At 59.8% G+C, this 13,253-nt stretch overlaps 1 protein-coding gene across 6 annotated transcripts in view; it reads left to right on the forward strand.

Annotated features, from left to right (window-relative positions):
• The window catches only part of OPCML (opioid binding protein/cell adhesion molecule like), a 291,671-nt gene that overhangs the window by 254,160 nt on the left and 24,258 nt on the right, over positions 1 to 13,253 (forward strand). For all 6 annotated transcript variants that reach the window (XM_075442560.1, XM_075442561.1, XM_075442562.1 and 3 more), the window contains one exon: positions 11,529 to 11,761. In XM_075442560.1, the coding sequence (XP_075298675.1) occupies positions 11,529 to 11,761 (233 nt within the window). The remainder of the gene's footprint in view (positions 1 to 11,528; positions 11,762 to 13,253) is intronic.

Genomic DNA, 13,253 nt, shown 5'->3' on the forward strand with positions numbered 1-13,253 from the left:
AGGCGGGGGGCTCTGGCAGAGCTTGGGTCTCGGTGAGGTCCCACCAGCTCCGCCCGCTCCCAAACCCCTTTGGACACTTTGGATCTGAGCTGACGGCCCTGAGAGCCGGCAGCGAGGATGCAAACTCCTGCTCTGGGCTCTGAGCTTGCTTTCGAGGCTGCCCACCCAACCCATCCCTTCGAGTCCTGGCAGTGATTGTGGAGGAAGATGATGTGCACAGCGGTGTGGGGAGGGTGGAGAGGAAGAAAGGGGCGAGGAAGGATGGAGAGAGACAGATGGAGGAGCAGAGAGAGGGATGGGGAAAGCGAGTGAGCGGGTAGGTGCCGCTTTCTGCTCTGTCCCAAGCTCCCTCTCGTGTTCAGCTGCACATATTTCTCCGCCGATCCTCTCCGAGTTAATGCAGGGACGTTGGATCTTTCCTACCGCGTTTGCACCGGAGGAGCCGGACCCCGGTCGGGCAGCCCGCTGGCTGCAGGCTGGCTTTTCCCCGAGACCGAGGCATCGCCTGGTTCTCTGCAGCGAAACTGCAGCGTCAGAGGCACCTCCGGCCTCTCTGAATATTCAGGCCAGAGCCAGATGCTCAGCCGAGCTCCGGCGAGAGCCAGAAATCCATAGTTTTGATCGTGCGAGGAGAGACGCGTGCCGCAGACGTGCCCCGGTCTGCCTGCGCCGGCACTGCTGATGCTGCCGCTGGGCGAGGGCTGAGATGCGCCGTGCCGTGCCGGAGCAGCATCGCTTCCCTCCAGACCCTGCCTGTCCCCTGCCGCCGCCGCTCATCAGCTGGTCTCGCACAGGGTCGTTTTCTGCTCCATTTCCTCCCCCAGCCTTTGGATCCCCCCCACCCCAAGCTCTCCGCTTTCTTCTTCATCATCCCGGCTGGGATAAAATATGACTGCGGCCGCGACGCGCCGAGATCGCTGCTCCCCTCGGGGACCGCTCGTCCACATCACCCGTCGGATCGGGAGCCTGCCCGTCCTTGGCAAAAATATGTATTTCAGGCCGCCGGGGTGCTAATTTGCAAGGCCCATTACTCAAACGAAACATGAAAATGGCCGTGCATAAAGCAGAGCCTTTATCCGTGCCTCCCCCTCGGTCTGAACTCCCCGCGCCAGGTATAGGCTTCCTGTCAAGCCCCAGAGCTAAAAGCAAAGATTTATCGATAGGCACCTCGGCTCCGGCTTGCATTTTAATTGCGTCGCCGTCAGCCCGCGCCGGGGATGAACTCGGTGGCGGTGGTGTCATCCTCGCTGCACCTCCCCGGGCGGACGCGCCGGGAGGGACGCGGGTTCTTGGAGTCCCCAGGAGGGACCCTCTCGCTTTCCCGCGTCCGTTCGTCCCCGCTCGTCCAGCGCCGGAATTCTGATCTTTACGTGGGACCAGGAGGGATGGATGCGGGGAACGAGTCCTGCGCGTCCCCATCGCTCCGTGCCTCAGTTTCCCTTCGTGGAGGAGCCTCTCCCAACCCGCCGAGCTGGGAGGCAGGGCAAGCACCCGCCGGGGCGGGAGGGAGAAAATGGGGCTCGGCGAGGAGCCGGAGCCGAAATTGCTTTTCGGAGCGCTCGACTTCGCGCCGAAGGCGCGGCACCGCGAGGAGCTGGGAAGCCACGCTTGTCAGGGAGGAGACGCGACGAACTTTGGAGTTGGCTTGTTTGTTTTCCGCAGATATTTGCGCGCGGGGGTGCGTATAAATATTATTCGCGTGCGCCGGGCGACACCGGTGTCTCGCTGAGCGCGGGTGCAAAGCCTGACCTGGCGCTTTCTGGCAGCGGCGATGCATATTTATCAGCGAGGCGACGGGTGGGAACGCAGCCCTCGCCCGCTCGGCGTGGCAGACGCTGCCTCAGCAAATATTAAAATAAACAAAGGCACCAGCAGCTCGGCCGTGACCGCGTCTCTCCCGTGCTGACTTCGTTACGGAGCAGCCTTCTCCCAGGACAGGAGGGGGGACCGGCCGCAGAGATGCTCTCGGGGTGCTCCTGGCCCAGCAGGGACCGGCTCTGCGAGCTGCTGGACCCCAGGCGCCAGAGACCGTCCCCTGCCTCAGTTTCCCCATCGGTCGCAGTGATCTATAGAAGCGACGTAAGCCTTAGCTCGCAGCCCAGCAGGGGAGTGCGAAAGTCTCCCTTCATTAATAAGCACAGAGTGCTTTCATATTTTTAGATGGAAGTGCCACGTATTGGTATAATATTACTGTATCTCATTTGACTTCTTTTTCGACTGCAAGCCCCCTCTTGATCCTGTTACCTGCAGTAACAGTTATCTGGCTATATTTTATCATCTGAATATTTCAATTAAATTACTTTAAGGGAAAAAAAAAAGCCTGCGCTGAAGTTGGAAGTGATCACTGTATCACTCCAACTTCCCTCCGTTCCCAGAAGGTTAATTGAAAGGCAGCCATCTTGGTGACGTTTAGACAAATGAGGATAATTATGTGTTCTCCAGCTCTTTGAGAGGTTAATTGCTTAGATGTACGAAGACTTGAAGAACAAAGAAGGAATAAATCAGAAGCAGGTCTATGATCTGATAATGTAATTTGGTATATTCACGTACAACTCAAACAAATAAACCCCCTAATTGCACCCAGTCGTTCGGCCGTGGGGTTGCCGGGATCAGGCGCCCGGCCCTCGGTGGTGCTCGGAGACGGGGTACCCGTGCGAGGAGGACGGGTCTTCAGCTGGCTGGGCACGGGGGCGGTGGTGATCACCTCGTGCTGGTGATGGCTTCTTCATCTGGCCACGCCATGGGGCTGCGGTCTGGCTCCTTGGTGCCCGGTGCGTGAAGCATCGCCAGCTCTCAGCCCGGCGGTGAAGCGGCGAGCAGAGGATTTCCTCTGGCGGGTTATTTTATTTTGCCTAATTGCTGGTGAAATTTCTGCAAATTGGCAATTATGCTCTTGGGCTGATGGCTTACCCGGGTCAGTTACAGATCCCGCGTTTGGCAGGAGCGCGCCGTGAAATAAGGCTTCACCCTCCATCGGCAGAATTTCCCTCTTTTTAGAGGTTATTAGTTCTGCCTGCGGGGATTTGACCATCCTGAAGGAAGCTGGTTTTTCCCTGTTAATTCCCCCCGGTGACTGGAGTGAGGATGCTTCTCTCCGGGCCAGTTGTCTGGGCGTAGGTCTGTCCGTCTGCCGGCCCTTCCGTCCCGCTGGGATGGGGCAGACGAGGTGCTGGAAGCGACGTCCAGGCACGAGAGGTGCGGACGGAGGGAGCTGGTTTCCCCTGGCCCTTCCCCGCTGCCGGCACCGCGGCGAGGGGTGCAGCGTGGAGCTGGGTGCCTGCAGAGTTTGGTCTCTCACTGCAGGCTGAGCGAAGCGCCGAGCTTTCCAGCCGTCATCAGATACCGATTCGTTTTTCAGCCGCGAAGGGTCAGGCAAATGGTGGGGTTTTCTTCTCCGCTTAGGGCTTGGGGGTAAAATGTCTTCATCTGGAATCTCTTATCCCCCCTGCACTCCATCCCTGGGGAATTTTGAACGGATTTCCAATGAGAAGATGCCTCCCCACACCAACGAGTGGTTTTTTCCGCCTATCTGCCAGGCCCGTCTGAAATTGCGGTTTAATTCCCCGTATTCGCTCTTGTGTTGTGCATTAAGATACAGCGAGTTTATCCAGCAGTCCAGCTGTTTTGAAGATAATTACCACGGAACTCAACCTGATGTAAAATAATCCTCCCGGGCAAGCAGCCAAGAGCCTGAGACTTATCCTCCAAAGACTGAAACCTCTCCATTACCCTGAAGAGCCGCAGAGATAGGAGCCGGCGTATCATGACAGATATATTTTTGGTGGTAATTAACGGGGGGGGGGGGTCGGGAGGAGAGGTTTGCCTCTCCCCTGAGAGACCGGCGAGGGTGGTGAGGCCGGACAGACCGACCGGGAGCGTGAGGACCACGAGCGATGAAGACCTGGCCGGGTTTCCATCCAAAGCGCCCTCTCGCCGTCGTTTACCCCAGGGACCCGATTTGTGGTTGTCACCCGTGTGCCCTTCCGCCATCCTCCTCGCTGCGTTACCGCCCTGTCCTGGCTGCTTCCGACAGATTTTCCTGCCGTGCAAGCCAGGGACAGCTGTACGATCGCTTTGCTCCGGTTGTCCAGGAGCTCCTTCTGTCGCCAGCGCGCCCTGGCCCGTGTTTTAATCCGGTTGCCAACATCCTTTCTCCCTCGCCGGCTGCGGGATGCTGCCGGAGCCGTGGCCGCTCGCTGCCGGGTTGAAAGCAGCCCCCCTTGCCTGGCCGAGACGGAGAAAAAAGCAGTACGAACCCCAAAACCCCACCGCCGGCGTAGAGGGCTCTGGGTTCTCGGCTGCTGGGGTCTGCCAGCAGCGAGCTCCGCGTCCCTTCTCCTCCTCCTGATTGAAGCACACTAGAAATCAGCCGGGGCGCAGGTGCTGCGTTGTGTTAGATCAGCGCTGATTGCGTTCGGACGCGGGCGCTGATTGAGGCGCAGGGCTCTGCCGGCGTGCCGCGGGGAGGGGGCTTTGCCCCATCCTGTCCCTTATTCGGCACCCTCAAACGTGGTGGCAGGAGTCTTGCGTTGGGTCTCCTCTTCCGTGCTAGGACCTAGGGCCGAGCCCGGTGTAGGGTAGAGGGGAATTTGGCTTCCCTGGCGAGAAGATGGTTCTCTGACGATGATTCCTAGGATGGGTGTCGATGCCTTGATGCTAAATGCCGGTGCTTGTCGGTTGTCTCTCTGGAGAGGAGCTGGAAAGATGTCCCAGGCTCCTTCAAACGACCCGGTGGCCCCGTGGCCACGAGCAAGTTGGAAATTGGTGCGCGGCTGCTTCGGGAACCTGACTTTGGGGACAGAGTGCGATCTCTTCGGTTCCGTTTTGGGCCAGGAAAGATGCCTCGCTGCGCTCCTTCCAGTGTCCGTGGTTTTCCAGGGCTGGCTGCCACTGCTCGGTACTTTCATTTTCGTCTCTGTTTGGGAGATCAGGTGTGGCCGCCAGCATCGACTGACTCTGATGGTAGCGTTTAAGTGCCACCTGCTCTATAAACATCCCCATTGATCTGCTCTATTCACAGGCCTCCCGCTTTATTTATTTGCCTGCTGCCTCGTATTTCCTTATGAAGATTTCTCTTAAGGTGACAACAGCTGTTGGCCATCGAGGCTTAGGCAGATGCTTTCTGCCTTTACCGCTGTGCTGGGGAGCATCCCGACGCGGGGACGCGGCCGGACCGCAGCTGAGCGGGGACTCGGGGGCTGCGCGGGGTTTCTGAGTCGTCAGGACATGGATGCGTCATCGTGTCAGAAACAAGGGACTCGTGGTGGGGAAATCAAGCGGGAGCCGGGAGCGCAGCGTGGTACCCCAGCACCCGACCCTGTCGCGGCACCTTTCCCCTTTGCTGATGATGTTGTCAGGGCGGCGTGTGTCCCCGCAAGCTGGAAGTAAAAGCAGTGAGGAGTGAAACGAGGGCCTTAGGAACGAAAGGGAAAGCCTAGCTCGCTTGAACAGAGCCGACTGCAGCTTCTGGATTTGCTCGATGTGGAGCAGCAGTTCAGAAAATCCCGGGAATGGCTCTGGGGAGAAGATGCGGTCCGTCAGCGGCGGCGAGGGCACCGTGCAGCCGCTCGCCTCGCTGCTCGTTCCTTCGCTGTGCAGTCCAGGACCTGTTGCCAAGCCATGGGCTGTGCAGCTCTGCCTGCGTCGGCGTTAGCATCGTGCGTGCTGCCCGCGGCGGTACCTGGGGTGCAGGCAAAGGGCGAGCCCCAAGGCAGGCACAGATCCCCTCCCCAAATTCATGTTGGCTCGAGCATGGCACCGACCCGGCATTGGGCTCAAACTCTGGGGCCTCCTCCAGTTGTCGCGGAGGCCACCCCAAGCCCTGCAGACACGGTGCAAGCCAGCGGGTCGCGGTGCGTGCGGCATGGCCCCCGGCGTTAGGGCTTGGCTTCTGCTGCCTCGCGCAGACGGCTCCTGCCGCCCTCATCACCTGGTCACCCTTCCGGTGTCTGGGAGCTGCAGTCGTGGACCAAAACTCCATTAAACTGTCTGAAATGGAGCAACTCGACAGCCCCTGCCCTCACAGGCTTATTATCTTTGCAGATGGATATTTTATATTTAGCAGCCTCTAACATATCAATCTGGGGTTTGATTTTTCACGGAGAGCAGCTTCTATTCTGGTGCTCGGTAGCAGGCAGGCGAACTGCCACAGCAAGGGGACCGGCGGGGAGGGACCCTCCCCGAGAAGCCCTGGGGAGGGCAGGAGGGTCCCGTAGCCGTCGCAGGGCTCTGGGGAGGGGGCTGTTGGCGGGGAAGGGTTTGCCGGTGGTCTGAAGGTGGTTGGGACAGCCCTGGCAGCGCCTGGGGAATCGGACCGACGCGGTAGCGGTGGGGCCAGGCAATTAATTAAGCTTGCAGAACTGGAGAGCTGGTGGCGTGTGGCTTTGCGGGAGGCGTTTGGGGCGATGGGCTTATGGAGGAGAGGGGGAACAGTTTAGGCTGGCCGAGCTCCCTGTGCATCCATGGTTTTCCACGGAGGACATGGGTGCGGCGACAGCTCGGGGCTTGCTGAGCGGGTGGCAAGGGCTGGGTGGGAGGTGGTCATGTTGGGTGAGAGGTGGTCATGTTGGCCGGGAGGTGGTCATGCTGGGCGGGAGGTGGTCGTGCTGGGCGGGAGGTGGTCCTGCTGGGTGGGAGGTGGTCATGTTGGCCGGGAGGTGGTCATGCTGGGCGGGAGGTGGTCGTGCTGGGTGGGAGGTGGTCATGCTGGGCGGGAGGTGGTCCTGCTGGGCAGGAGGTGGTCGTGCTGGGCGGGAGGTGGTCCTGCTGGGTGGGAGGTGGTCATGCTGGCCGATGCCGAACGGCACATCCCGGCTCCTCTCCATCCTCGGGGTGCTGGGATGCTGTGGGGAGGCCGTGGGGCTGCGCACCCCGCGTCCAGGCGCCAGGACGGATGGGAGAAGGGATGTGACGGGTGGCTCAGAGACAGGGTGCCAGCGGAAGGGAGCGGGAATGAAGACAAAGTGCCTCCCGCCCCACTCGCAGAGAATAAATCTCAGGGGTGAGAGTGACGAAGGCCAGGCGTGGCCGTGCTGCCCTCGGGGAGCTGCTGCGCGGGGCCCGCCGTCGCACGCCGCAGATGCCGTTGTACCCGCCGCTAATTTGACGCTTTACGTTGTTGGGAGAGGATTAGAGGAGCCGCCGCGTTTTGATGGCCTGCTTCTAATTTGCATCTCTAACGAAGCGGGAGCCCAGCCAGGTTCTGTTCTTTTGTGTTTACTTCTGAGGAAGTGTGTTTATTTCCGATGATTACAAATAAATCTCCTCTGCCCGTGCTCCAGCCGCCCGGCGTCAAAGGCGTTCGGAGCCCATTCACTCTGTGGCCGGGGCAAGGACCAGAAGCAAAGGAGAAACCCCATGAGGAGTCCCCTTCAAACGTAATTAATAGTTTCTTCTCGAAGAAAAGGGTGCCGGGGTGTTTGCTGTGCCCCCGAGACAGGTACAGCTGGTCGGAAGCGTCCCCGTTGCTGTCGTGGGGCTTGGCTCCCGATCCGGGTGAGCTATTTTAGCCGCAGAAAACTGGGTCAGCCAGCCAGTTTGCGACTGGTTTCGGCATCTCCATTTGTCATTTTGACGAGGCGCGTTGCCTGCAGGAGAGGAAAACAGTTTGGGGTTGAAGGGCCGTGGAAGTATTTAAAAGGAGAGCGTTGCTGGTTGGCGTAGGGGAATGGGAGGGCTTGGGGTTGATCCAAAGACCAGCATCTCCCCTGAGCCTCTTGGCTCACCCGGGGACCAGCGGTCCTGGCTCTGTGCGTGCGAACCGGTTACCTGGACTGCTTGGGACGTGCATCAGTGTTTCAGGGTCCCAAGCATCCCATCCCCACGGAGAGGGGTTTGCAAGACTTGCTTTATTCCTCCAACTTTTTGCGTGCCAATCTAGCGCCGGAATATTTATGCTAACCCTGCACGTGATGTTATGCTCACTGCAGGGTGGGCATCGAGGCTCGCCCCAGCCTCACGCCACATCTGCAGCCCCAGGCCCGGTCCTCATGCTCGACGAGTCAGCAGAGGAAAGGCGGGGGCGAAGGCGACGGGTGCTGTGTCACGTCCCCCGCGCAGGGGAAGCGCTGTCAGCGTCATTGATGGGGCCGGACGGGATCCTGCTGCGGGAGCGACGCGGGGGTCTCTCCTAATAGGGCTGGGAGGAGGGAGACGGTCACTTTGTGAAAAGAGCGCGTCGGCGGAGTTATCTGTATTGTTGACACTAAGTGAAATAATTCCTGGGCAAACTTCAAGATTAGCATTTAAGGATGAGGAATAGGGGCAATTAGAGGGGAAGCGGCGCAGCGCCGCTGCCCCCGGCTCCCTCCCTCATGCATCTCCTCACGCCGCCGCGTTCGGGTTCATCGCCCTCGTCGCTGGCGGAGTGTTGGGATCCCGACGGCAGCTCTCATCCCCCCGCAGAGCGAGGGGATCGGGACGGTGCCTGCGAGAGGCTGCGTGTATCATGGTGAGCATCGCGGGGACCAGAGCTCGGGTAAAGCCCAGCCTCTGAGACTCCCCGTAAGCCGCTCTGGGAAGCAGCTGAAGGGCTGCAGATGGTGAAAAGTCTCTGCTCGGAGGCAGAGGGTCTAAGCGGGGTGCAGAGATGGGGTAGCAGACGGGATGGGTCGCGTAGCGTGAAGAAGGGGCTGTGTGGGGGAGCCAGGAAGAGGCAGGTGCCAGGGGCTCGGGTTTGGGCTGACGGTATCGGTCCTGAGGTCCCCTCGCCTTGCGATGGGTGGTCTCCAGGTGAGCCGCGGAGCCAGGATGGGTTTATTTCCCTCCCGCCTGACAGGTGCTTTATTGTCTTTTGTCGCTTCCGGACTCGTAAGGCAGGGTTTCTTCTGGAGATGGATACGGCACCTTCAGGATGCTGTTAGTGGGGGTTTGTCTTCGTTCTTAATTAGATCCCTGCAAGGGAAAACCTCCTGGCCCACCTTATTATCCAGCTTTGTCAGAGCTTGTCTGCTCTATCTAAACACTTTGAGGAAGTCTCTTTCCCTGTTTGCTTACTGGAGACATTATCATAATCCTGGTCAACTGGAAATAGGTAGCAAAGACGGCTCGGCAGGCGAGGGAGCGCCGGCAGCTTAGCGGCTAACAGAGATGGCTGCCCGCGCTCAGGGAAGAAGCTGGCGAGGTGCTCCTTGCGTCGGGGTGTCCGTCAGGATTTCCCTTCAAAGCGCCGGTTCCCAGGGTGTGGGAAGACAAGGTCGGGCGAGAAGGTGCCTCCAGAAGCGCCGTGCTGATGGACGGTGGCTTTTCTGCTGGTGGCTGTTGTGACGCGTTGCTGGGAGGGCTGGTTTTCTGAAGGAGGGCGGTTTGTCTGGTCCCTCCCCGCAGGGGACAGCCCGGGCTCCCGTGGAGAGGAGCACAACGCAGAGCAAGCAGAGCCGAAGGGTCTTGGTCCCAGATTAGCTATGAAGCGGTGGTGGGAACTGAAGAGCGAGCTTGAGGGGTGGGGAGAAGGAGCCTTTGCCATGTTGCTCTTGGTGTGAGTTCATTGAGAGGAGTCTCCCAGTTCCCCTCCCTGCTTGCTTCGAGTGGTTTTGAGGGTGGTACAGGTCACTGGGTGCTACGGGTAAGGGAGGGCGATGCTGTCCTTGCGGGAGCAGATCTGCCCGTGGTAAGGGTGTCCCTGTGCCCTTGTACAGGCGCGGCTCTGAGCTGTGAACGCAGAATGAGTGGCCAAAGCTCCCAGGGGTCCCAGACCGACCCCAAACCTCCCGGGAAGCATCCCGTCCCCGAAGCCAGGCAGTGACGGTCGAACGTGCGGCACGAGCTCCTCGTCCCCGTCACTTCAAACCCTAGTCCTTGTGCTTCCCCCCTAATGAGGGGACCCGAGAGTGCCTCGCAGGGCTGTAGTCTGGATATTTATATGAGCGCAGACATGCAAGTTGTCTGTTTTACATATTGCTGCCCTGATTTTTCAGTGCGCGCAATGAATAATTTACAGAAGCCGTGTGTAAGTATCTCTTTATTATTCATTATAATGAAGTGAGACAGCAGTAATAGTCCACTAGACTGGAATCCCCCAGGGCCGAACTTAACTCGGCTGCGCTTAGCTCTCCCCCAGTTAATTTGAACGGAGGGAGGGCTCGGCTTCCCGACAAGGGCGATGCCGTCCAGCGGCACGAGGCCGTCTCGGCCCGGGGCACGCGTCCGGCGCCCAGGCAGGCTCCCGGCAGTGCCGCGGTGGGCGCGGAGGGCCATCCGTCTTTCCCGGCGTCTGTATGCGACGTGGCTGGCGGAGACGTACAGCTCCTGCAAGGGAAAAAGTGCTTGTTTGCGGGAGGATGGATGGCTCGCTGCGCCGAACCGAGTGCCCGGGGGGACCCTCAAACATGCCAAGCATCGCCCCTTCCCTCCGCCCGATGAATAACCTCGGTGGAGGTGACGCTCTGCAGTCCCAGCAAGGGAGGCATATAACACCCCAAAGCCTCCGCAGGAGAGGCACCGCGGCGGGGACGAGGACAGGGACCGCCTGCCAGCGCGTCTCCGAATTTACAGGCGTGCGGAGGGGGACTTGCATGAGTTTCTTGATTGACTGCAGGTGCCTGTTCCTACGCTCCCGGCTGCACAAAGCGGCGGCAGCGCTGCCGCCGGCGGCACGAGCTTGCACCTAGCTTGGTTTTTCCCAGTTGGCTTTCGTGCCGCGGTCCTCGGGTGGGAAAGGCGAAGCTCCCGAGGAATGCCGGGCTCTTCGTTTAGCCGAACGCTCGGCGGTTTCGCTGCGGGTGCCGTGGCGGCGGCAGAGAAGGCCACGAGTAAATAGATCGAGAAAAATCTATCAAACGGAACGGAAAAGCTGTGTTCTCTGGGAACATTTTAATTCCCTTCCCTCCCCCCCCGCTCTGTTCCGTGCCAAGCGTAAGTCAGCGGCGCGGACCGGAGCTGCCGAGCCCCCGCGCGTCTCGGAGTGGGGAGGGTGGGAGCCAGGCAGGAAATAAATAATGGAAACGACCGCGTTGTGTTTTCAAGGCACTTGTAGGATTTACAGCTGCTTATCCAAATGTTCCCTTCCCTTCCCCGCGCGCTGGCTTCGCCGTCTCCGGCTGTTTCTCTTCCTCCCCTCTCCCCGCGCGTCTGCCGCGGTCCCTCTCCCGCGGCAGCGGGTGCGTATATCACCCCGGGGATGGCTCGAGGGCTGCGCCGGCGAGCCGAACTGTCAGCAGATTTTACGGCTTCATCTGAAATTCTCCGCGTGCCGCGACGGCGAGGGAGGGGCGGCGGGCGAGAGGCGGGGGCGCGGGAAGGCGGCGCGGCTGTCGGAGGTCAAACGCAATGGGATTTTTTTGTCGGCGGTTCCCCGGAACCCCAAAAGGGAAAGGCAGGTGGTTTTTTTCGGGTGAACCCGCCGTTTCTGTGATACCCCGGGTGATGGGGGGATGCGGGACACGGCGACAGCGTAGCTCGGCCGTGGGTGCTGCGGGCGGTGGGAAGCCAGCGCCGCGGGTCCCGTCCCGCTCGCGTGCCCTTTCAGGAGCCGGGATATGCGCTGTGTGTTGTGCCCCCACATTTGTGACCCTCTGTCTCTTCCTTTTCAGGTGTACCGTGGATGACCGGGTCACACGGGTAGCATGGTTGAACCGCAGCACCATCCTCTATGCCGGCAATGACAAGTGGTCTATAGACAACCGCGTGGTCATCCTCTCCAACACCAAGACCCAGTACAGCATCAAGATACACAACGTGGACATCTACGATGAGGGCCCCTACACCTGCTCCGTGCAGACAGACAATCACCCCAAGACTTCGCGCGTCCATCTCATCGTCCAAGGTAGGTCCTTCGCTTGCTATTGCCAAGGCGACCGGTTGATGTGGAAGGATGTCTGGGTTTGCAAAGAGCTGGGAGGCCTTCTTGGCGACGGAGATGTAGGGATCAGACCAACATCTGTTGCTTCGGGGGTTGAGCTGCTTTGGGTGCTGACAACTGCATGACGGGGAGGAGTTGGGCTTGCGTCGTCGCAGCGTCTCTCTGTTCTACCGTCGTGACGTGGGGCAAGGGACTCCAGGGGACTGAAGCTGGGGCTGGTGTGCTCCTGCTTTTTCCCCCTTGCCTGTCCCTGCTGTGAATTGGACCCGTCTCTGCTGCTCGGGACCACGTTGCTCGGCTCGCCGTGTCGGGGAGTTGTTCATAAGGCGCTCGGGCACGCGTCTGGAGATGCTCGGGGAGAGCCGAAAGCGAAGCGGCGCCGGGCAGCTCCCTGGTCTGGGCAGAGAGGGCAGGTTGTGTGTGAGCCTGTCAGAGTCCCTGCGAAGGGCTTTTGGCCCAGGGCTTTGCAGGTGAGCGTGTCGGCGCAGCGGATGCCGTTGGGTTGCAAAGTGACGTTCCTGAGGCCGCTCTGAGAAGGGGATCCGGGTGCTGGCAGATCAGAGATGCCCGTAGCACCCCGGTGGGTGCTGCCTCCGGATCCTTGCGGCTTTGCACCGGCTACTGGCTTTTGTCCGGTCTCTAGATTAATTTTTCAGAGTTAGTGTTAGTTCAGGTTAGATAAAGATAATGAAAGTTTCCTAATCCTCTTAAAGAAGATTTATCTAGCTGAGTAGAAAGCTCTCGGAATACAATAAAGTGTGTATAAAACCAGGACATAATCTTTCCTTTAATTTCAAACAGCTGATGGGTATTGATTTTGCAATGAGCAAATCTGAAAAATTTCTCGGCCTCGACACGTCTCCGAGAAGCCTCCGACGCAGATGTGTGTGTATCTGTGTATCCTTCTCCTTTGGAGGAGGCAGGGTGTGATTGCGGCCCCCCGTCCAAGCGGTTTTCCTGCCCGGTCCCGGCGGGAGCGTGCCGGGGAGCCCGGAAGAGGGGAGCGGGGGACCACCGGCAGCATCCCCTCCATCCCCTTTTGCGCGGCCTCTCCGTCTCCCCCTTTTCGGGTTGGGTTCGAGCTGCCCGCCTGTGGAGTTTAATCTGTTTATCCTGTGTGCTCTCTAATCGTGCTCATCCATCCAGTCCACACCGGTGGAGCACCCGAGGGCTTTGCACCCGATGGAATCAGGGGAACCGGCAGCGGCGCTCAGCACCCGCTCCCCTCGCCCAGTCCTTGGAGCGGGGCTCGCGATGCGCCCGCTTGCCGGGTTCGGATGGGCGGAGGTGAGGGATGGTTCCCATCCAGAGCGGCTGTCTGGTGGTGAGGCATCCCTAGCTGTGCTGGGAAAAGTTTTCCCCTGGTGTGAGCAAGGTGGATGGCTCCCATCACAGCAACGTCTGCGGTTTTCAGCGGTGTTGTTGCTCTGGGGATGTGTGGTCACGCAGGCGCAGG

Source organism: Opisthocomus hoazin, chromosome 24, assembly GCF_030867145.1.
Source record: "Opisthocomus hoazin isolate bOpiHoa1 chromosome 24, bOpiHoa1.hap1, whole genome shotgun sequence".
Classification (NCBI taxonomy): Eukaryota; Metazoa; Chordata; class Aves; order Opisthocomiformes; family Opisthocomidae; genus Opisthocomus; species Opisthocomus hoazin.